At 47.1% G+C, this 22,793-nt stretch overlaps 3 protein-coding genes across 8 annotated transcripts; 1 reads left to right on the top strand and 2 right to left on the bottom strand.

Moving 5' to 3' along the window:
• Positions 1 to 22: 22 nt before the first annotated feature.
• casc3 (casc3 exon junction complex subunit) lies at positions 23 to 8,355 on the bottom strand. 3 transcript variants are annotated; one of them, XM_061700537.1, is made up of 12 exons: positions 8,127 to 8,355; positions 7,396 to 7,420; positions 7,253 to 7,308; positions 6,979 to 7,176; positions 4,762 to 4,910; positions 4,530 to 4,691; positions 3,022 to 3,767; positions 1,542 to 1,712; positions 1,357 to 1,455; positions 1,098 to 1,264; positions 821 to 984; positions 23 to 604 (listed from the first exon to the last, which is right to left on the bottom strand). In XM_061700537.1, the coding sequence occupies exons 1-11, from the start codon at positions 8,325 to 8,327 to the stop codon at positions 838 to 840; spliced, it is 2,121 nt and encodes a 706-aa protein (XP_061556521.1). In that variant the 5' UTR covers positions 8,328 to 8,355; the 3' UTR covers positions 23 to 604; positions 821 to 837. The 3 variants fall into 3 exon arrangements, with proteins under 3 accessions (XP_061556521.1, XP_061556520.1, XP_061556522.1); XM_061700536.1 differs by having other exon boundaries at positions 23 to 984; XM_061700538.1 differs by lacking the exons at positions 23 to 604; positions 821 to 984; positions 1,098 to 1,264; positions 1,357 to 1,455; positions 1,542 to 1,712 and adding an exon at positions 1,723 to 2,654.
• Positions 8,356 to 11,146: 2,791 nt separating this feature from the next.
• mettl23 (methyltransferase 23, arginine) lies at positions 11,147 to 17,337 on the bottom strand. 4 transcript variants are annotated; one of them, XM_061701361.1, is made up of 7 exons: positions 16,874 to 16,995; positions 16,239 to 16,369; positions 16,073 to 16,143; positions 15,899 to 16,003; positions 15,600 to 15,837; positions 15,387 to 15,471; positions 11,147 to 12,107 (listed from the first exon to the last, which is right to left on the bottom strand). In XM_061701361.1, exons 3-7 carry the CDS (start codon positions 16,091 to 16,093, stop codon positions 11,939 to 11,941), a joined length of 618 nt encoding a protein of 205 aa, XP_061557345.1. In that variant the 5' UTR covers positions 16,094 to 16,143; positions 16,239 to 16,369; positions 16,874 to 16,995; the 3' UTR covers positions 11,147 to 11,938. The 4 variants fall into 4 exon arrangements, with proteins under 4 accessions (XP_061557345.1, XP_061557344.1, XP_061557341.1 ...); XM_061701360.1 differs by lacking the exon at positions 16,874 to 16,995 and adding an exon at positions 17,006 to 17,093 and having other exon boundaries at positions 16,073 to 16,369; XM_061701357.1 differs by lacking the exons at positions 16,073 to 16,143; positions 16,239 to 16,369; positions 16,874 to 16,995 and adding an exon at positions 17,006 to 17,337.
• A 549-nt stretch (positions 17,338 to 17,886) lies between these two features.
• jmjd6 (jumonji domain containing 6, arginine demethylase and lysine hydroxylase) lies at positions 17,887 to 22,499 on the top strand. The gene is made up of 6 exons (XM_061700287.1): positions 17,887 to 18,310; positions 18,566 to 18,954; positions 19,025 to 19,311; positions 19,943 to 20,078; positions 21,505 to 21,643; positions 21,728 to 22,499. The coding sequence occupies exons 1-6, from the start codon at positions 18,182 to 18,184 to the stop codon at positions 21,857 to 21,859; spliced, it is 1,212 nt and encodes a 403-aa protein (XP_061556271.1). The 5' UTR covers positions 17,887 to 18,181; the 3' UTR covers positions 21,860 to 22,499.
• The last annotated feature ends 294 nt before the right edge of the window (positions 22,500 to 22,793 follow it).

The raw sequence follows: 22,793 nt of genomic DNA on the forward strand, positions 1-22,793 counted from the left end.
CAATACATCACAAATTTGAATCTTGAAGGTTAACTTTAAGTTTTATTAGCTTCAAGCTACCAATGACAGATTGGTCGCAGAAATCAGGACAGCAAGTTGAAAAGTTTTTTTGGGAGTCACATCTCACTGTTTCAACGCAAAATACAACAAACATAGAAAAATATCCCAGAAAGGGAATTAAAAAACGAACACATAACTACAATGGCAACTGCTCTAAACCAAAGTGTACACCTTTTAGATCTTTCCTGTGACCAACAAGCATAAACAAAAGACTACATTTCTGATCCTGGCTTTTTCTCATAGCCACAAACTCAAGTGGACCAGAATCTTCAAAGTGTTTTGTCCGTACTTTAGTTGCCCTGAACGTCGCGGGTGGGCTGAGCGGGAGGAAAGATAGCGGGCGTGCAGCCATTTGGTGGACACGGTCATGTGACCTCACAGGAAGGCACGCCGCCACCACACACATTTTGGTTAGCGCGCCACTGTCGTTCCGACACGCACGCCAAGCTGGAAGAAGGAATCCAGCACAGTCACATGACTCGGTCCTCCAGACAGACGCGGCCTGTGCGTCAGTCCGTGTTCGTCAGAAGCTCCACGCCGGAACCTGCAGCAACAAAAAGGTTAGCATAGCAATGACGAGGAGCAGAATACAACTTGTGGAAAACGCCACGTAAAATGCGAACGCTGAATTGAAATGATGTGGAATTAATTGAATTGTTTTAATGTGAGACTTAAAGTGAGAACGTATGAATCGGCCAAGCTGTGTGAAATTGTGAAATGTGGCTGCACGGTGAACGACTGTTTAGCACATCTGCCTCACAGTTCTGAGGACCGGGGTCACTCCAATGCAAAGGGCACTTCGGGAGGAGGGGGCTTGACAGTAACGGGTTGGGACGTGCGGCGGGGCGGCGACGGTTTGGGCTGAGCCTGCTGTTGCATCGTGTCGTAATAGGTCACGCCCCCGTACGTCACCTGCGATTGACCCTAAACACAGGAAGTAGGAAGCAGGAAGCGGTGGCACATCGTCATCATATCATTTTCAGATCGGGCAATATCGACGACAACGTTTAGAGGTTAGGTGACGTTTCTCGGCGTACCTGAGGGCTCGGGTACATGGCTGGGTAAGGGAAGGTCATGACCCCTGGCGGAGGGTAGAAAGGCGGCGGCAAAAGTTGTTGCGGTTGCCCTGGTGGCAGAGATACAGGCGGCCCTCCGTAGAGGGCGGGGTTTGGTATGGGGCCTCCCGACTGGTGGGGATGTAGTCCTGAGGCGGCGAGACACACAAAAAGCATAAATAAATTTAAAAAAAATAAAACTTCCTGGAGCAGTTTGAATGTGTTTCAACGATAAACTGACCAGGATGGGGGATGTGCATCTCGGGTTGGACCAGTATGCCTTGGGGTGCGACGGGGGCCGAGGCTTCGCCATGCGTGAAAATTGGTCCCTGGTACGTCACTGCCAGATGCAAAAACAATCGATCGTACTCGTCAGTGACTCGAGAGGAGGGAGGACAAAAAAATAAAAAAAGCGAGAATCCTAACTGGGTTCGTAGTAGTGTCCCTCCATGACGCCGATGTGCAGGGGGGCCGCCTCGGCCACACCTCTTTGCCGCTGGGAGGAGTAACGCTTGGCGCGGTTGGAGCCGCCTGACATCTCGTCCAAACCTGAGAACGGAGGCCGACCGGACGGGATGGGCAAGCCGCCTCTCAAGCCTGAAGACGAGCAATTAGAGAAAGTCTTGCATAGTGGACTTAGCTACAGTGGAGGAAAAAAAGTCGGTGAACCCTCTGGAATTTCCGCATCAATTGGTTACAAAATGTACTCTGATCTTCATTTAAATAAGAATAAACAGTCTTCTTAAAGTACTACCAAACAAATAATTATAGTTCTTACTTTTATAAAATATTTTGAAAATAACGTAAACTTCAACAAAAGTGAACCTCGAAGCTATGGATTCTCCAAGAGCTAATCAGAGTCAGGTGTGAGCCAACATGGAGTCTAATCAATGAGGCAGGATTGGAGGTTTGGCGTGAAAGCTGCTCTGGCCACGACAAAATGCACACCAGGTTAGAATTGGCTCCTGTCACGAAGAACTGCTCCTCTCTGAAGACCTACGATTAAGTATTGCTGACTTATATAAAGCGGGAAAAGGTTACAAAAGCATCTCTTAAGGTCTTGATGTTTATCAGTTCACAGTCACACAAACTGTTTCTAAATTTACAAAGTTCAGCACCGTTACTTCTCTTCCAAAGAGTGGCTGTCCAGTAAAGATGACTGCAACAGCACAACGCAGAATGCTCAATGAGGTCAAAAAGAACCCTAACATGTCAGCAAAAGACTTCCAGAACTCCCCGGCATATGCCAACATCTCTGATGACAAATCTACCGTATGTTAAACATGAAACAAGAATAGGCCTCAAAGGACAACACCAAGGAGGGGAGGGAAAAAAAAGTCACTGCTGCAAAACAACAGAATGGCTTCAGAAGAAAAAAATGCGTGTTCTGGACTGGCCCAGTCAAAGTCCTGACCTCAACCCCATTGAGATGCTGTGGCATGACCTCAAGAGCGCTGTTCACAGCAGACATCTCTGCAGGAATCTTGCTGAACTGCAGCAGTTTTGAAAAGAGGAATGGTCCAAAATTCCGATCTGCAACTACAGGAAATGTTTTCTTGAGATTACTGCTGCCAAAAGGTCAAAGGACAACCACTTATTAAAGCCAAGGGTTCACTTATGTTTTCCTCCCTGTCCTGTGAATGTTTACATTATGCTCTATAAGAATATGAAAACATAAGTGTGTGGCATTAGTTTAAGCAGACGTTTAATTCTTGTGATTACATTTTACGACCAATTCATGCAGAAATTTAAGAAATTCCAAAGGGCTCACATACACTCACTCTAGTTCCCTAAAATGTCCACTGGAAAGAAAAAAAAGAAGTCGAAAATGATGAATGATTCGGAACCTGATCACTATAATGGGATTTTTATAGCTATAATGTAAAATAAGTTTTTCACGACTCACTTCTGATCTCAGAGTGTACGTAGGAAGCAGGGTTCTGGTTCCAGCTCTGTCCAGACACCAGACTCAGTCGGGCCACGTCCTGGTCCAGCTCGGCCATGCCTCCGCCCCCCACTGGGTTCTTCACTTCCGCCACCGCTACCTCCTCCACGGACGTCTGTTTGCCGCCCAGCTCGGCCGGCCGGGAGCGACTCCTGCGGGCCAGCGAGTACGACTTTCGCTCAACGGGCCGTTCGGCGGGAGGAGAGGCTTCCTGGGGGGCCACTGACGCATGGGGGGGTTGAGCGGCACCCCCTCGTTTTTCCTGCAGCTGTTGCGTAGACGACGTGCTCCGATATGCCACCTGGTTAACGGACGGGGTTCCGGTACTCAGCGGGCGGTCGTCTTCACTATCTTTGCTGACTGGCGGGTCCTCCCCAGCCCTCCCACCGCCGCTACGGCTTCCCCTGCCGGCCGCCGCTGGCACAGGCAGGGCTTTAGGACCTACTCTTTCTCGCGGATGAAGCAGAGGCGCGTGCGAGTCGCTCCCCCCGTACTGGGGCTGTGCCGGGAGGTGGGGTGGTCGGCCGCGGGTGGTGTTACCACGCTGGCTGGCCACAAGTGGGACAGAAGCGGGAGAAGCACGATGGGGAGGACCACCTCGGGCAAGACTCCCTCCTCCTCTTCCTCCTCGACTGCTCTGCCAAGAGCGCACTGCTCGCTCCCCCCCGTCCCGCCACCACTGCTCCCTGTTGGGGGACACAGATGACCTGTGCAGACAAACAAACGTTCCTTAACACTACTTTGTAGTAGCGCTGCAAGATGTGGCCCGCAAATAAAATCTAATCTTATTTTCCTCCACAAAAATCTGATTTGAATCAGTCTTTTCCCCTTCACACAAAAGCAAATGACATGGACATGATTTAAAACTGGCATTTGTTTTTCCCTTCTGGGATTTGGGATTATTTTTTCTGAAACCGAACAGGCTTGGAAACATCTTTTTCCCTGAGCATGAAATTGCTTCCACTTCATAGGAAATCTTTTTTTTTCTTCTTTACAGATTATGTGAAGGCAAGTATTTCCTCTTGGACAAAATGTCCTTTAAGTCAAAACGTGTGAGTCGGAACCTCAGAACAATGTTACCAATGTGGACAATGTAGTGCTTTTGCATAACATGCAAATGGTCACATCTTTGGCAATGTTGACTCTGTGATTGCCTTCCACCGGGCTCCCTACTTGTCATACACGAAACAACTTAAAAAATGTTCCGCTTATGTTGGCTGTTATAACGGATATTATATGTAAATTAATGAATCCCCTTACTTGGTTCTCTATTCCACCTGCAACATACATGTTTGAACATGTGCATATTCTGCGCACAAAAATGTGCATATTCTGCGCTGTCCAAGTCAGTATTGAACATGGAAACTTCTTACTGTGAAGCACCAGTACTAACCATTCATCCAGCATGTTGACGGTTAACAACAAGAATAAAAATATGTACTTTCAAGTTATGAAAATGCACTGCTCACCGAGGCCGGCGATGGACAAAAGTGCGCTCGCCGTTCCGGATGTCGTAACCGTAGCTGGCGATGAGCTCCTCACGGCTCTTGGGCGCTTGCTCCTCCTCGCGGAACTTGTCGTGCTCCCAGCGCCCTTCATCCTTCCACAGCTTCCTGTTTCTGCCTTTGGGCCTGGACGAACGGAAGAGAAGGCGGTGAAACGCCGATCCAGAATCGAAAGCACCGACAAAGATGACGATACCTTTCCTCCTCCTGGGCGTGGCCTCTGACGTCGTGCTCGAAGAAGAGACCCTTACGAGGGATGTAAGCCGGGTTTTTGCGGTCCTCGTCGTCGTCCAGCTGCTGCCCGGACTGTCCTCCTGCTTTGATTTCAGGGTCCTCGGTGGACTCCTGCGGGTGACTTGGAGTGAGCTGGTAAAGCTGTGTCGTAAAGGCTGAACTAGTTTACGACCTCTGTATAGGCCCAAAGCGCGGCATGAATCATTTCTGGGGCAGAGGTCGGATGGCATTGCAGTTTCTGCTCTCATACTGTAAAATACTGGGATGCCATCTGGCCGACAAATAACTTGTACCGTTAAATGTGTGATAGCCTGGGCTTGTGGAAGAGGTTTATTCAATACTTCGGTGCTGGTACTAACCCAACCAGAGTCAAAGGGGCACCAACACTTGAATGTCGAATATGCACCCCCAAAAATCTTTATTCCCTTCTACGCATGTGTAATACACACACAAACACGACATGGGATATACGAAGGCTGATATATACAGTACCCTCCAAAGTTATTGGAACGCAAGGTTCAATTCCTTTGTTTTTGTTGTATCCTGAAGACATTTGGATCTCATGAATATGAGACAAAAGTTCAGAATTCCAGCTTTTATTTCATGGTATTTACATCTAGATGTGTAAAACAACTCAGGACAGAGCACCTTTTGTTTGAAGCCACCCACTTCTCAAGTGAGCAAAGGTATTGAAACATACATTATTAAATTAACCAAATGATTAACATTTAATATTTGGTGGCACAATCCTTACTTGCAATAACTGCATCAAGCCTGCGACCTATTGACTTCACCTGACTGTTGCGTTCTTTATTTGAAAAGATTTTCCAGGCCTTTCCTGCAGCTTCTTTCAGTTCTTGTTTCTGAGGGTTTCTCCCTTCAGTCTCCTCTTCAGGAGGTAAAATGCATGCTCTATTGGGTTAAGGTCCTGTGACTGACTTGGCCAGTCTAAGACCTTCCACTTTTTCCCCCTGATGAAGTCCTTTGTTGTCTTGGCAGTGTGTGTTGTGTCATTGTCTTGTTGCATGAGGAAGCTTCTCCCAATTAGTTTGGATGCATTTTTCTGTAAATTGCCAGAAAAAATGGTTCAGAATTCATTCTGCAGCTACCATCATGAGTTACATAAATAAAGACCAGTGAGCCAGTTCCAGAAGCAGCCACGACATTACCTCCACCATGTTTCACAGAGGAGATTGTTTGTTTTTAGATCAAAGCAGATCCTTTCTTTCTCCATACTTTGGCCTTTCCATCACTTTGGTAGAGGTTAATCTTTGTCTCATCAGTCCATAAAACTTTTGTGGCTCATCTCTGTACTTCTTTGCAAAATCCAATCTGGCCTTCCGATTCTTTTTGCTGAGGAGTGCTTTGCATCTTGTGGCATGGCCTGTATATTTCTTCTCTTGAAGTCCTCTTCAAACAGTGGCTTGTGATACCTTCACCCCTGCCCTGTGGAGGTTGTCTTTGGGTGTTTCGTCACAGATCTCACAATGTTTCTGTCACCAACTGCTGTCGATACCCTTGGCCGACCTGTTCGATGTCTGTTGCTCAGTACACTACTAGTAACCACTGACAAGAGTCACACAGCCTTCCTGCACAACAGGTGCAGAGAGGGCAGGGGACGGTGGTCAACAGAGTGTGGGGAGCGAGAGAGCGCATTTAAAGGTAAAGGCAAGCAACTTAAGTTTAAGTTAAATTCAGGGTGGGTGTATGTGAGACTTTTGGCTTGATTAAGCTTCATAAAATCAGTTAGTATCTTTACATTCTCTTATGTTTTTATGACTATAATTTACAATATACTGGCGATTTGTATTTTTTTTTTTTTTAACTTTTTGTTTTTTGAGGGAGTGGAACAGATTCCTTTCGATTCAGTTAATGGGGGAGTGCGTTTTGAGATATGAGTGTTTTGACACTCATGAGAGCATGATCACAGAACAAATTAAACTCGCATCTCAAGGCACCACTGTCATACATTTTAGAGCAATAATAGCAGTACCATGACATTTTGGGTCACGGTTACCATACTGTCAGATTCGGATACCGGCATTCCTACTCACATGCCAATTTAGGCCGAACGTGGAAACGCCTCGAGCATCGATTCCATTGGATTTCAAGGTGTATGTGCAGATTAAAAACACACCAGCACCATTCCCACTAGCCTCAAAGAGAGTATGTCTCTAACCTGACCGTCGCCGCTCTGCCGCTCTCCTGCCGACTTTCCTTTTTCCTCTAACTCCTTCTCCACTTTACTCCGCTCTTCCCTCTCTTCATTGGCCTCTGCTGGCGCCGGTTGGGCCGGAGCGGAAAGTTTGGACTGGCTGGCCGCTGCCGGAGCTTCTTTATCGCTGAATCCATCCGCGCCCTCCTCCTCCTCTCCTCCCTTCAGAAAGAGGAAGTGAAACATTTCCAAAGACCTAGTGGAGGCACTCCCAGACAGCATCAGAGAGTGCCGTTACCTCCGAGTGGGAGGCGTTTTCTTCCGGATCGGCGCTGTCGTAGTCTGAGAGGACAGCTGGAGTGTGCCAACACACACGTGAAACATGTCAAGTGTGAGACTAGCACAAAGTCAGCACATGTGGCGCAACCAATGGGATCTTACCTTCTCCTGCTCCATCTTCGCTCTCCTGCAACAGAACAAACAAGCAGACTTTCACTCCAGAAATAACATGTTAAACATCCTACTTGAGACCAGAAGCAGGACAAGCTACGGGCCATCACGGACAATGCCAAGCACCCTCTTCACTTCAACCGAGCAGGGCAGAGCAGCAGTCACAGTGGCGTCTCATCTCAATACACTCGCTGACTGAACAATTCGACTGGCTGATGTCCCAAATGAGGGCACACCTCATTTATTTACTTCTATCATTTAGACTTGCATAGTCTGGCTGTCATATCTACCTGTGGACTGATTGAAGCTTCTGGCCCAAGCAGACTGAGTACATAGAGCCATGTTCAGAACATCATAAGGACGCCAGCTGGCCTTGTCAACTTGGCAAGCAGGCAGTAAACAAAGTGCGAAGTCACGTACAAGGAGCATGACGTCAAGTCCCGAACGTAAGTACGATCAGATCAATATTGCGAACCGCCTTTAAACACCAAAGAATAATTAGTAATATCAATATTGCGCCCTGAGAGTTTTCCTTCAATGGACCCGTTTGACGTCTTCAAATCGAATCACGAACGACGACGGCTACTTGGACTGAAAGCTATGAAATTGAAGGAGGCCTTTTGTTCCCAAAAGAATCCTCATGACCACGAATTTGTCCGGGCAGGGAAGCCGCCTGCCGGGCGGTTTGCTATGCTAACGTTAGCCTGCAGCTAGCAACTCACACACTCGGACGCCACTTCCTCCTTGGCCTCGATCCGCTCGGAAGCGACCTCTGCCGGTTCAGGCTCTCTGCCGCCGCGGCCCTTGCTCGTCTGGGAGCCTGATTCACGGCTCTCCGCGCCCGAAGAGGAACCGGACTCGTCGTCGTCATCGTCATCGCTGTCCTGGGACGCGCGCCTCCTCCGCCGCCGCCGGTCCGCCATCTTACTTTCCACACCAATGAAGCTGGAAGCACAGATGCATTTTGGGAAAACGCCCCGACTTCCTCTTCGTCTTCTTACCATATGTTGCTCACTTGCGCCCCCAGCCGGGGCAAAATATAAACAATGGGGAAAGAAAACTGGTGGCACCACAGCTAGTGTTCAGTTCTATGGACGGAACCGGCAGCACGGTGACCGACTGGTGAGCACAGGGGTGTCATCTTGTTGCAAACTTTGTTGCAAATCATATGAGCAGTATGAAATTTCATCCATCCATTTTCTGTACCGCTCATCCTTACAAGGGTCGCAGGCGTACGGGAGCCTATTTTCGGGCGAGAGGCGGGGTACACCCTGAACTGGTACACATATTTAAATGTTAAATAATTGAAAAATATCCATCCATCCATTTTCTGAGCCGCTTCTCCTCACTAGGGTCGCGGGTGTGCTGGAGCCTATCCCAGCTGTCATCGGGCAGGAGGCGGGGTACACCCTGAATTGGTTGCCAGCCAATCGCAGGGCACATAGAAACAAACAGCCATTCGCACTCACAGTCATGCCTACGGGCAATTTAGAGTCTCCAATTAATGCATGTTTTTGGGATGTGGGAGGAAACCGGAGTGCCTGGAGAAAACCCACGCAGGCACAGGGAGAACATGCAAACTCCACACAGGCGGGGCCGGGGATTGAACCCAGGTCCTCAGAACTGTGAGGCTGATACTCTAACCAGTCGGCCACCGTGCCGCCAATTGAAAAATATAAATGTAAATTTAAATATACATCTTAAAACAAAATGTTAAATATGTATTTATTCATTAATTTTCCTTACTGCTTATCCTCCTGACGTGTCGCGGGCATGGTGTAGCCTATCCCAACTGACTCTGGGCGAGAGGCGGGTTACACACCGAACTGGTCGCCAGCCAATCGCCAATTTTTTAGCAAACTCCATGCGTCTGAAAACTTTCCATACCCACTGTATCAGAATCAGAATCAGAATCAGAATCATCTTTATTTGCCAAGTATGTCCAAAACACACAAGGAATTTGTCTCCGGTCGTTGGAGCCGCTCTAGTACAACAGACAGTCAATTTACACAACACTTTGGAGACATAAAGACATTGACATAAAACAATTGTGCAAAAAGATGCAGAGTCCTCTAGCTCTTAGAGCAGTTCGAATGACTAATATTGCAATAGTCCGGTGCAATGACCATTGTGCAAAGGGCGCTGAGACTTCAAGGAGTGGATGCGGTTTAAAGTGACGAGTAGTACGATCATCTGGGACAATGTCGGTTGTGCAAATGTTACAGATACTCCTCAATCAGTGTGCAAATGGAGCAGATGCTACTCTGGCATGAGTGGCCAGTATTTGCAAATAGTGCAGCATGGCGAGACAACTACAGTGAGTGCACGAGTCATACATCATTGGCCCCACAGAAATGTGACAACGAACTCAAGTCAAAAAATTGCCAGCTTATTGTAATGGAATTATAGGTTAGGTGTTTAAGAAGTTGATCGCAAGAGGGAAGAAGCTGTTGGAATGTCTACTAGTTCTAGTTTGCATTGATCGGTAGCGCCTCCCTGAGGGAAGGAGCTGGATGAGCTGGTGACCGGGGTGCAGAGGGTCCGAGAGGATTTTGCACGCCCTTGTCTTAGTTCTGGCAGCGTGCAAGTCCTCAATGGTGGGTAAGGTGGGTACCGACAATCCTTTCAGCAGTTTTGATTGTCCGCTGCAGTCGGAGTTTGTCCTTTTTTGTAGCAGCACCAAACCAGACTGTGATGGAAGAACACAGGACTGATTCGATGACCGCTGTGTAGAACTGTCTCAGCAGCTCCGGTGGCAGGCCGTGCTTTCTCAGAAGCCGCACCAGAAGTTGGACTTCTCAGAAGTCAGCCACCGTGCCGCCTATATATTAAAATATTAAATATAAATATATAGGCGGGGGGGACCGGGGTGCGGAGGGTCCGAGAGGATTTTGCACGCCCTTGTCTTAGTTCTGGCAGCGTGCAAGACCTCAATGGTGGGTAGGGGGGTACCGACAATCTTTCCAGCAGTTTTGATTGTCCGTTGAGAGGAGCCAGATGAGGTGGCTCGGGCATCTGATTAGGACACCTCCCTGGTGAAGTGTTCCGGGCACGTCCCACCGGGAGGAGACCCCGGGGACGACCCAGGACACACTGGGGAGACTACGTCTCCTGGATGTCCTGGGAACGCCTCGCGATCCCTCCGGAAGAGCTGGATGAAGTGGCTGGGGAGAGGGAAGTCTGGGCTTCCCTGCTGAAGCTACTGCCCCCGTGACCTGACCTCAGATAAGCAGATAAAATGGATGGATAGATGGCCCCAGCCAGCGAGTATTTCCGGAAGGAGAAGTGACATCTTCCAGCTACACCCAGCCATAACCCATTGCAGAGCTGTGGCAAAGAGACACTTCTTCATTAACGTGACACTAAACACTAAAAGTACTCGTCAAATAAAGTTTCCCGAACTGGTTTAGATTTGAGATTTAGGTGTAACATTTAATATTTTGATTTAACTATCAATTTGACAAATATTGTTCAAAATGTCCACAAAAGTGACTTTAGAAAATTCACACCAGTTTTTAAAACATGTTTTGAAGCTAAATGTGTCAAAATGTTGCTGTTATATTTTGGCGTGAGCAGCTTTACAAACGGCACCCCATACTGGCCCGGAGTAAAATTTGATTTTGGGGCCCTCTGTTTCTTCCAGTCAGTGTTAATAAGTACTAACATTACATGGTAAGAGCGGTTAAAAAAAAACTTAAATATCATAATAAAGTGCAAGAACAGATAAATCAGAGGTTTTTATTGTTTATTATTTTATAATTAGAGGTACCTGAAACAAGGTGACAAAAGCTATTTAACAAAGCAAAAATAAAGTTGACTAATTAGGTCTTAAAACTTCATCAACATTACACTCTAAAAACTGAATACTATTCCAGGCTCTGTTGACTGTTAAGAGTGTTCCTAGTGGTCGTGGGGCCCTTAGGGGGTTAATTTAAATTAAAAAAAAATATATATATATATAAAACACAAGGAGAAATGAAGATTACGGCTGTTTGCAAATGTTTTCATCCCATCAGCCGTGTTGTCATTAAACCGCTGGAAAAATAACAACATTCAGAGAAACGGCCAGTGTCAACAGTATGTCACAGATAGTCAATAGTGATTTTAAAATCAACATTTAATTGAATTGTCATCTTTCAACCTGTCCTGGATCCTTTAAATAGGTGGAAAGAAAAGTCTCCATTACCTTTACTAATCGAACAGAGAGAGAGAAAAAAGAAACAAACGCAGCCAACGGTGTTCATGAACTTGTCAGGGGACATCTGGCTCTTGTCGGACAATTCCGCTTGCTTGTCATCTCCATCACGTTCAACAAAGCTCCATAGATGAAGACCAAAAAGATGGCACCACACCTGCTTGGTCTTTGTCTCCTTTGGACTAAATCTGGAAATTAGCCATTGGCTATAATCTTGCCCATTTACATGTTTACAATGTTTTATCAATATACTCTGTCCCTTTTTTCAAAATAAAATAAACTTCAAACTTCCAGTTGCTCTTTTGGGGCTTTTTTTAGGAGAAGGAAAGACCTGGCCTTTCACGCGTCCGTGTCAGTCTTGTGCGTAACGATCATCATTTGAATGCCGTGGCTGCCAGGAAGGCTGGATCCTGCCAGCTCTGATTTGTTGGCGCTAAAGGTTGCCAGGTCAACGTCCACGCAGACCAGCTTCCACTTGTGCAGCAGCGACTCAATGCTCCAATCAGCACTACAAGACACGCAAACACATTTCTGCTTTTGTACTTCATCTGGCATTACAGCGGCTGCGTTCACAATCGTTCACTCATTCCCTACTCCCTCATCGCTAGATATTTATATGATGGACGATCAGTGTTGGCACAGTTACCTTGAAAAAGTTATCTGATTACCCTTTAAAAAAAACAACATAGTTACTTCACTGATAACAAAATTGCAAAAGCAAGTTAGATTACAAGTTACATTATTTTTTACATTCAGCAGCTGCATTGGGCCCATTAAGCAGAAACATAATAATAGTAACACGTTTATTTTTGAATGGTTTTAAGGCTACACAAAGACTCTTTCCAAAAAAAAAAAAAGTTATCAGATACAAGTTAAAGGTGGACACAGTAACACAACATGAGCCCTACTTACGGACATAAATCGTAGCAGTCGCGAAGTTAATGTAGCACAGAACGTAGCATTGCATGCTAATTTAGCACAAAACAGGTTGGTACAACACAGACTTCACCAACTTAATTGTACACACAAAATGGTGGCATAAACTTCTCATAAACACACACGCACACACAGAAAGTAAATATCTTCGCTACTTTGTGAAACACTGCTAGCTCTGTAACTTCAATAACTGCCTCACTCTCGGTTTCGTAACTTATTGCTCTCCGACCGCTCGCTCTACAGTCTCGTAATTGAAGCTATGGAGAACTGACGAATTTAGCACCCACAACATTTGCCTGGTGAAAAAACATCAACAAACAAGAGTCTTTTGTACATAGTAAATGACGGTAATCGTTATAGTTTGTTTGTGTTACCCCGTAGTATTCGAAAGTGTGTGTAATTTAGTTGTCCTCTCGGGCTGTTCAGAAAAGGTATCATGTATCATGTTGACGCAACACTGAAAAAGTGGTCATATTAGAATGAGGTAAAGTAACCGTAACCCTGGCATTACATTGGACTACATCGCTGACTAAAACGTCCACTAAAAATCCTTATATAGGGATTCAGCAGTGATTGTGTTTGGAATCATTCACTCATTCTCTACTACCTCATCACTACATAGGGATTCTGATATAGCGGATTATATAGTCCGGAAAATAAAAATCCGCATGTAGTGATGAGGGAGTAGGGAATGGCTCAATGATTCTGAACACAGCCGTTGTGAGGGCACAACAGTGGACGCCCGCGATTCGCAGGGGGATAGGGCCGGACCACGAATAGCGGAAATCCTGGAGACTTGAAGGCCATTATAATTGCACTGAAAAGAAAAAAAAAAAATTATTGTTGTTTTTAACCCCACAAATTTTTTAACAAGCGGGGATAAGACAAAGCATTTTTGGGGTTGGTTTCTCCCCCAAAAAAGAAAAAACAAAAAGAAAAAAAGAAAATACATTGGGGAAAAAAATAGGAAAAGACTAAAAAAAAATTTAAATAGAAATCTGCGAATAGGTGAATCAATCCACAGGTGCCGAGCCAGGAGTATGTGGGGGTCCACTGTATATAGAGCAGGGGTCTGCAACCTTAAATATTTAAAGAGCCATTTCAACTTGTTTATTACAGAAAAGAAAACACAATATTTGCAACTGGGGTAAAAGACGCTGGGTTGAAGCTTACTCTCTTGCCCTTTGTCACCGATTCTGTTCATAACAGAATTTGTAGGCGCAGCCAAGGCGTAAAGGGGGTCCGGTTTGGTGGTCTCATTATTGCATCGCTGCTTTTTGCAGATGATGTGGTTCTGTTGGTTTCATCAAGCCGTGATCTCCAACTCTCACTGGGAACGGTTCGCAGCAGAGTGTGAAGAGGCTGGGATGAAAACTCCAAATCTGAGACTGTGGTCCTCAGTCGGAAAACGGTGGCGTGCCCTCTCCGGGTCGGGGCTGAGATTCTGCCCTAAGTGGAGGAGTTCAAGTATCTTGGGGTCTTGTTCACGAGTGAGGGAAGAATGGAACGGGAGATCGACAGGCGGATCGGTGCAGCGTCTGCAGTGATGTGGACTTTGTATCGGTCCGTTGTGGTAAAGAAGGAGCTAAGCCGAAAGGCGAAGTTCTCAATTTACTCTGCGATCTACGTTCCTACCCTCACCTATGGTCACGAGCTGTGGGTCCTGACCGAAAGAACAAGATCCCGGATACGAGCGGCCGAAATGAGTTTCCTCCGCATGGTGTCCGGGCTCTCCCTTAGAGACAGTGAGAGAAGCTCAGTCATCCGGGAGGAGCTCAGAGTAGAGCCGCTGCTCCCCCGCCTCGAGAGGAGCCAGATGAGGTGACTAGGGCATCTGATTCAAATGCCTCCCGGACCCCTCCCCGGTGAGGTGTTCGGGGCACGTCCTGCCGGGAGGAGATCCCGGGGACTGCCCAGGACACGCTGGAGAGACTATGTCTCCCAGCTGGCCTCTGAGGGCCTCGTGATCCCCCCGGAAGAGCTGGATGAAGTGGCTGGGGAGAGGGAAGTCTGGCCGTCCCTGCTAAAGCTACTGCCCCCGCGACACGACCTCAGATAAGCGGAAGAAAATGGATGGATGGACATAATATACTGCAATAACTGTCCTGCAGTAATGTATTGACATAATTGAAATGTTTTAATATTATTGACATAATATTAAAAAATATAGAAATTTTACTAATAATTTGCATAGTTTTATAATTAATTGTTGGGATTGGTTTATTTTAACATTTGAATTAATGTAAAGCGCTTTGTGTTTCATTTTTTGTATGAACAGCGCTTAGAAATAAAGTGATCATTTCTTTCCGGTGCGTCGTCTTTCGGCCTTGGGTTCCACATTTTCGGTTTTCCGTTTTGGTCAAGAATTTTCATTTCAGTGCATCACTAATTAATCACTCATGATTTATTTCCCAAAGCCAGTGAGAGCTCCATCAGAGGGATTAAGAACCGCAAATGGGTCTGGAGCTGCCCCTGATCCCTTTTTTATACACACACACACACACACATATATATATATATATATAAATATTTTATATATTATATAAAAAAATATATATATATATATATATATATAGGGGATCCTTTATACTTGCGACACATTCCAACAGCCCTACAAAATGGCCAACACACTGTATAGCAAACTATATAGAGCAGGGGTCACCAACATGGTGCCCATGGGTACCAGGCAGCCCCCAAGGACCACAAGAGCATCCTAGGAATGTTGTAGAAGTGATCATTTGAAAATGAAGAAATTAAGTGACACATATTGATAAATATCTGTTCCTGAATTGTTGTGAGAAATCATTAACATGATCAATGTCTGAGAAAGAGAAAAAGGAGACAGATGCACCTTCGTTCCTGGTAAGTCATCCAAAACTGAGCATTGGGGTTCTTTCGCAGAAGAAAAGCAACAGTGACTAAGATGTCCTCAAAATCTGCAAGGTATTGTTAGAGACACGAGTGGAAGGTGGTGAAAAGGAAGTACAACATTTCCAGAACACAAATCCGTGGTTCATGTGCGTTGCAGGTAGTTTCAGGTGAAGGGTGAAGCGGACGTCGTTACCTCGTGGCTCGTAGAAAACGTCGGACGCCAAGATGAGGTGGAGGCGTGGAAGCTGGAGCAGGCGGGGGGAGATTTCCCCCCAGGTGAGAGGCAGCGTTAGCACGTCACACAGACCGTTGGCCTCGCAGCTGCGTCTGCAGTTCTCCAAACACGCCGGTGAATCGGCGGCGTCGGACAGGATGACCTTGGCGCCGCAGCGGGATGCCAGCACGCCCGGAAGACTGACACCTGCGCCCAGCTGTGGAAGCAAAGGAGTCATCGCCAACGTCATCATCATCGTACGTACCTGCCGGTCTCACCTCCAGCACCGTCTTGTCCTTCACGTCGGCTCTTCTGCTCCAGATGTACTGAGCCAACACCACCGCACTGGGCCACACGTACATGCCGTACTGCGCATCCAGGACCTGCCGGCACAGCAAAAAACCTTCAACAACAAGCAACCGTGCTCACTCGTTTCTTTTTTCATCACTCACATGGACATTTGTGTTGTACATGACATTTTCTTAGCACCGCTCTTGGAGGTCACCCTATGTTCCTGCCTCTTCTGAAAGAAAGTGTTCACTACAGCCATTTCCATCCTTTTTGCAAAGTCTACCGCCATCTGTCCCTCCAAGTTCCTTTCCTGGATGCCGAACTTACCCATCACTTCTTCATCACCAATGTTTCCTTCACCAACCTGTCAATTACAATCTGCACCAATCACGACTCTCTCCGTCTGGAATGCTCACAAGTACTTCGTCTCGCTCCTTCACCTCTCGGTCACATCCGACCTGTGGGGCATAGCCACTAATCACATCATACATATCACCCATCCATCCATTTTCCATAGCGCTTCTCCTCACTAGGGTCGGGGGCGTACTGGAGCCTATCCCAGTTACCTTCGGACGAGAGGCGGGGTACACCCTGAATCGGTCGCCAGCCAATCGCAGGGCACATATGAACAAACAGCCATTCACATTCACACCTACGGGCAATTTAGAGTATTCAATCAACCTACCAAGCATGTTTTTGGGATGTGGGAGGAAACCGGAGTGCCCGGAGAAAACCCACGCAGGCACGGGGACAACATGCAAACTCCACACAGGCGGGGCCGGGATTTGAATCCCGGTCCTCAGAACTGTGAGGCCGACGTGCTCAGCAGTCATTCACCGTGTCGCCATACATAACACCCTCAATTTCAAATTAGGGCTCATTTTATTCGTGTTTCTATCCACTCTATCCATGGATATCTTCTATTTTGATATACAGGTGGTTTGAATATTTTGGGAACATACCACCATATAAACTATGCGGGGGTTCCCGACACGTTGACATGGGCCAACGTCAGCCGTCCCCTGGGGCAACCGCCTGGCTTGCATGCCCTGTTGCGGCGAGTCAGCGAATTTCATCAGTCGGACTCGTAGTACCTCGGGTATGGACACGCTCAGCGACTCCTGCTTGCTGTTCTGGGTTTCTTCAAAGGTGAACATTCTGAGAGATACTGTGGGAATCTCGGGTCCTGTGCGATTCATCTCCTCTTACAATACGTAAGCATATGTCACAAATCACTTCACCGTCGGCAATCTTGTGAGCAGAATCCTTCTGAGCTGTCAAGAGTCCTATCGTCTCACGGCAATTAAAATAAATCGTCTCATGGTAACTGTTGGCGCTTCTCCTTCCGCCTGTACAGGAAGGAACCCTGTCAGCCAATCACATCAGTATGATACGCCAGCGCGCTGTAGCAGCCCGGCTAACCAGCGTGACTACATGGCGGCCTGACTGGAGGGTGGGGGGGGGGGGGGGGGGGGGGACAGATATGAATAGGTAGATAAGACACGCCCCTTTGGAGCTGCGTGCCAACAGCGAAGCTAAACTTGGGAGTTCATAGTCGTGTGCATTCCATGTGTGCGCTCGGCAAAAAAAAACAAAAGACCAAGGATTGTCCTGCATACGATTGCGTACAAGTTGTACGACACCGTACAGTTACGACAAGGGACCTGGGAGTAACCGTTTACAGGTTTTCTAATGTTATGTATTGATAGCACACGCTTTGGCGTTGACAACCTCGTGAAAAAAGTTGAAATATTAGCAAGTTAGGACTTAATTTCAATGTCCATGCATTGCCTTTGGTGGGATCGTGGACCTCTCCAATATGGCCGGCATATAGTCACGTCGATTATCCGGGCTGCTTCAGCGTGCTGGCGTGGCTTCATATCTATGGGCGTGGCCATCTTACATTTGAACCAATATAAAGACCCTCCTGTGCATGAACACTGGCCAATGAACGTTCCTAAGCGCTTTAGGGGCATGTCCCCGGTGCCAACCAGTTGCGAAGGCATTTTGTGAATGTGTCCGTCAGCCTCAACCTCGCTTGATGCTAACCCAGCTAGCTTTTCAGCTTCTCCCCACTCGATCACGCAGCCACCTCAAACGTGCTCTTCAATGTCATAAGAGGTGACATGGAGCTACGTTTGACATGTTTCGACGGCCTATCAAAGAATTAATTCGTTGCCGGCTATCTTTGGCTATTGCTGAGAAGCGAATGAGCGCACAAAGCGGTAGCTGCTCGTTAGCGACGGTCGCTAACTAAACGGGAGGAAGGAATGAATCACAAGAGCAAGAAGAGAATTAAAGAGGCCAAACGCAGCGCCAGGCCTGAGTTGAAAGACTCGTTAGACTGGATCAAGCACGCTTATCATGACACTTTCAACGTGTCGCACAGCTCCGTAAAGGTAACCGTCAACGTAGCACGCTAGGCGAAGCTAAAGTCAGCTTGCCGCAGCGAACACGTCACGAAGAAGATTCGCATCGTGATCACACAAACCAATTAACATATCGTCAATCTTAACTCTTCTTATAAGTACAATGATATCAACAGTCATTTTGGCAGAACAGAGCCATTAAAAACTCCCAAACCAAGAAAACTGTAGGATAGTCCAGTTGTGAAAAGGTTGTCAGTCTGCTTTTGTCCATCTTTGTCGACACAGGACAACGTCGAACGAGTGGATGCGCTCCGTCTGAGCCCAGAAGACTTCATCGAGGGCTTCGAGAGGCCCTACAAGCCTGTGGTTCTCCTCCGCTGTCAGGAGTCCTGGGCAGCGCGGCAAAAATGGACTTTGGAGCGCCTGAAACGCAAGTATCGCAACCAGAAGTTCAAATGTGGCGAGGACAACGACGGCTACTCGGTGAAGATGAAGATGAAGTACTACGTGGAGTATCTGGAGAGCACCCGCGACGACAGCCCTCTTTACATCTTCGACAGCAGCTACGGCGAGCACGCCAAACGCAGAAAACTGCTCCAAGACTACCAGGTGCCGGTCTTCTTCACCGACGATCTCTTCCAGTTTGCCGGAGAGAAGCGGCGGCCGCCCTACAGGCCAGTGTCCCTTTTTACGACCTTTTGACTGTGGTGCCGTACCTTCTGTTGTAACTTCTAAAATCATCAGGTGGTTTGTGATGGGCCCCGCTCGCTCCGGCACTGGCATCCACATCGACCCGCTAGGCACCAGCGCCTGGAACGCTCTGGTCCAGGGCCATAAGAGGTGGTGCCTGTTCCCCACCAACACACCCCGAGACCTCATCAAGGTGACCCGAGAGGACGGGGGCAATCAGCAAGATGAGGCCATCACCTGGTTCAACGTGGTCTACCCCCGCACGCAGCAGCCCGGGTGGCCTGCCGAATTCCGACCGCTGGAGATCCTGCAGAGACCCGGAGAGACTGTCTTTGTGCCTGGTCAGTGGAAAGCCGTCATCATGATGATTTTTAATTATGAATTTTAATCAGCGTGTAAGTGAGCACACAAAAGCTACAAGCTGAGGATGCGATTGTTATATATATAGTGTACCCCCGTTTATATGAGCAAAACATTTTTAAAACTAGTTTGATCCGTCCGTCCCACTTGCTTTTCAATACATTGAAAGTTATTAAAATATACTTAGACTTATTAAAAGACACTTTTTAAAGTATTCCAAAGAAGTGGCAAAGCGTGCTTGCTCCAAGCTGTTTATTTGTCAACCCCAGTTGAAGTTTAATGTCAAACTGACCCATAAAAGAAAAGACAATAGAACACTATATTTAAACACCAATGTTGAACCAAAACCATAACATTTGTTTGGACGATAAGCTAACGAAATTCTGCGAGCATAATGTTAACACAAAATGTGACAGAAACGCCATAGACAGACTAATGAAAATTAGCATTGATGTTATAGTAATTCTAAACTCCTTGAACACACACTCATTTTGATGGCAATCCTCCGCCTGCAAGTCCTCCCAGATGAGCTAGCGCCGCCGCCATCTAATCGACCCAGGCTAGGCCGAGTGAGCGATCTTTGTGCTGAGATTGCGGTTGTCATGGTAACAGGCGGCTGGTGGCACGTGGTGCTCAACCTGGACACGACCATCGCCGTCACGCAGAACTTCGCCAGCACCACCAACTTCCCCATCGTGTGGCACAAAACCGTACGAGGGCGCCCCAAACTGTCCAGAAAGTGGTACCGGTAAGAAGCGCACGCCGCCCCTCACCAAGTAGAAAGGACGTCGTCGTCCATGCTTGGCTTTTGACGACAACGACAAGTCGTCACTTGTATTCGGCAAAAAGCCGCGGGCGTCATATTTCAACGTCAGCGGTACCTCGACTTACCAGCGCACCAACCTACTAGTTTGCCGGTTTCCTTTTAAAGCTGCCGCACACTGAGCAACGCGGCCGAACCCGAGTGAGGTTTGGCAACTGTTTTCATGAGTGGCCAATTCGTCTGCCACCGTTTTTATCGCCGGCGCGCAACGTCGCAGTTTACAGCCAATCAAAATGAATGAAAATACATTTCCGAGTTTTAGGAAAGCGAGAGACAGTACAGCCGCCGCGCTGCCCCAAGCCAAATAATTGCCGTATATAAAGCTTTGAATATTTTTTTACATCAATACTTTACTATCATCATAATGTATAGTGTGCCTGTGGATAAAAAAAGCGAAGCTTGTGACCAAAATGTTTGCCAACGGCAGCTCGTACCTTGCCCACGTTCAAATTCCTTGTGTGTTTTTTGGACATACTTGGCAAATAAAGGTGATTCTGATTCAAAGTAATGGAGTCAGCGACATTCCAATATCCACACTTTTGCTTTTAGTCTCGCATACGTCCTCTCTCTTTAGCAACCCGGTTCTTCTTGAACTATTAGTTGACCTTTTTATGATTTAAGAAATGTGATAATGTACCATATACCGTAGATACAGCATCAAACGCATATCCAGGCTCGCTATTCAGGGCGTCCATCTATCCAATCGCTCAAAGTGCGGGGAAGAGGTGGCAACTCCTTATTTTTATGTGACGGTCCGGTCCAGTCGGGTTCGACTGCATTGCGGAGTGCGCGACAGGCCTTAGGCTAAAAAATTTGAAGTGCGAGTGACCTTCACATATGCCGCCATTCAAAAAATAAATAAATTGTGGCACAGTTGTCGATGCTCTTTCAACCGCAAATGAAAGGGTTAAACACAAAAAACATGAAGACTCGCAAGGAGCAGCTGTAGGCCGCTACCCACGCCAAGATGCTCACACGCTGACTAACCGACCCAACTTCAGTTCATGCTGTTACTCACTCGGCCACGCCCCTTAAAGGCACACATACAATGCGACAGTTGTTGTGACTTTCGGATTGTCGGATTTCTGTTGGGTTTATATCTTCATATTCTTTTGTTGTTTGTACAGTACAGTGCAGTACAGCATTTTTCTTAATTAAAAGTGCGTAACAAAAAAAATTTTTTTTTTTGGGGTGGCTCGAAAGGATTAATGGTCACGAAACAAATTAACCCCTGAAGTCGAGGTACCACTGGATTGGATTGAGATTATGACATTCAGCTAATGACTCAGTCATGTGACTTGCATAGACAAGTTGTCATGGTAACAAGCGTGTGTGTTTACGTGTGCGCAAGGATCCTGAAGCAGGAGCGACCTGACTTGGCGGCGCTGGCCGACCGCGTGGACCTGCAAGAGGCGACGGGCATCGCTTCAGACAGCTCCAGCGACTCGTCGTCCTCGTCTTCGTCCAGCGGGTCGGACTCGGACTCGGACGTACGTCATGCCCAACTCGCTCGCATCGCTCGCTTGTTTTTCCATGTCGGCGCTGACGGCTTTTGTCCGACGTGTTCCCCGCAGGCCGAGTCGTGTTCGGAAGGTGAGGCGGCATCCCACCGCAGGAAGAAGAGACGCACGTGCGCTGCGGTGGCCAACGGAGACGCCTGCGGTCAGGACGACTGCCTGAGCAAAGAGAGGAGCTCGTCGCGCTGATGGATGCCGTGTTGGGCAGAACAGTTTTTTTTGTATTTTTTTTTTATACTCTTCGGTGGTAAAGACGTTACTGCGGCGGAGATGTTTAAGCTTGCTTCGGGAAGCACACGTGCCTTGTCAAACGTAGTTTGTGTTGATCAATAAAATGTTTTGTAAGATTGGAATGACGCTGAGTGACGTCACGATCCATTTGACCACCAGGTGGCGACCTGTTAGGCAAGGTGTCCAAACGATGGCTCTGTTTTATGGATACGGCCCCCATTATTAGCCTGGATCGTACTACAGTAATCCCTCGCTATATCGCGTTTCACCTATTGCGGATTCAGTGCATTGCAGATCTTTTTTTTATCATATTGATATTGCTGATAATTCACTGTGATGGGATTTCTTTGTATTTTTTTTTTTATTGTCATGGTAAAATAAGCATTTTCTAGCTCAAAATATATTTAAAAAAAACATTTGGGAAAACAATACAAGGAATAAAATACCTGTACAAAAGCTCAGTTGTGCTGAGAGATGAGATTTTTTAGTGTCTTTGAATGCATCTCTGTGCGTGAGGGTGATCCGAGAGAATTTGTTGACTGTAGGTCTCACAGTAACCGCGTTTCGTTACTTTATCAATAAATGTGAGCTAAATGGACTAACGTCTCATTGTGTATCATTGGAAGAAGTTACAATGCCGACCAAACAAGGTGGCTGGGAGCTAGCGGCAGAGGAAGATGATAGCAGTAGCAGCTATCTAGCTGTAAAGAAGGAACTTCTCGACTTGTGCCACTTTCTCCTTTGTACCGGTCTTACCCTCAACCAGCCTGGCTCACACATTGTGTGGTCGCTTTTCCATCATACGTTTTCGAGGCCAACACCGGCACCGTTCCTCAGAGCTGGTTCTAAAACGCAGGCCGAGGAGGGCCGTGACCTCACTATCTCCCGATGG

Source organism: Phycodurus eques, chromosome 16, assembly GCF_024500275.1.
Source record: "Phycodurus eques isolate BA_2022a chromosome 16, UOR_Pequ_1.1, whole genome shotgun sequence".
Classification (NCBI taxonomy): domain Eukaryota; kingdom Metazoa; phylum Chordata; class Actinopteri; order Syngnathiformes; family Syngnathidae; genus Phycodurus; species Phycodurus eques.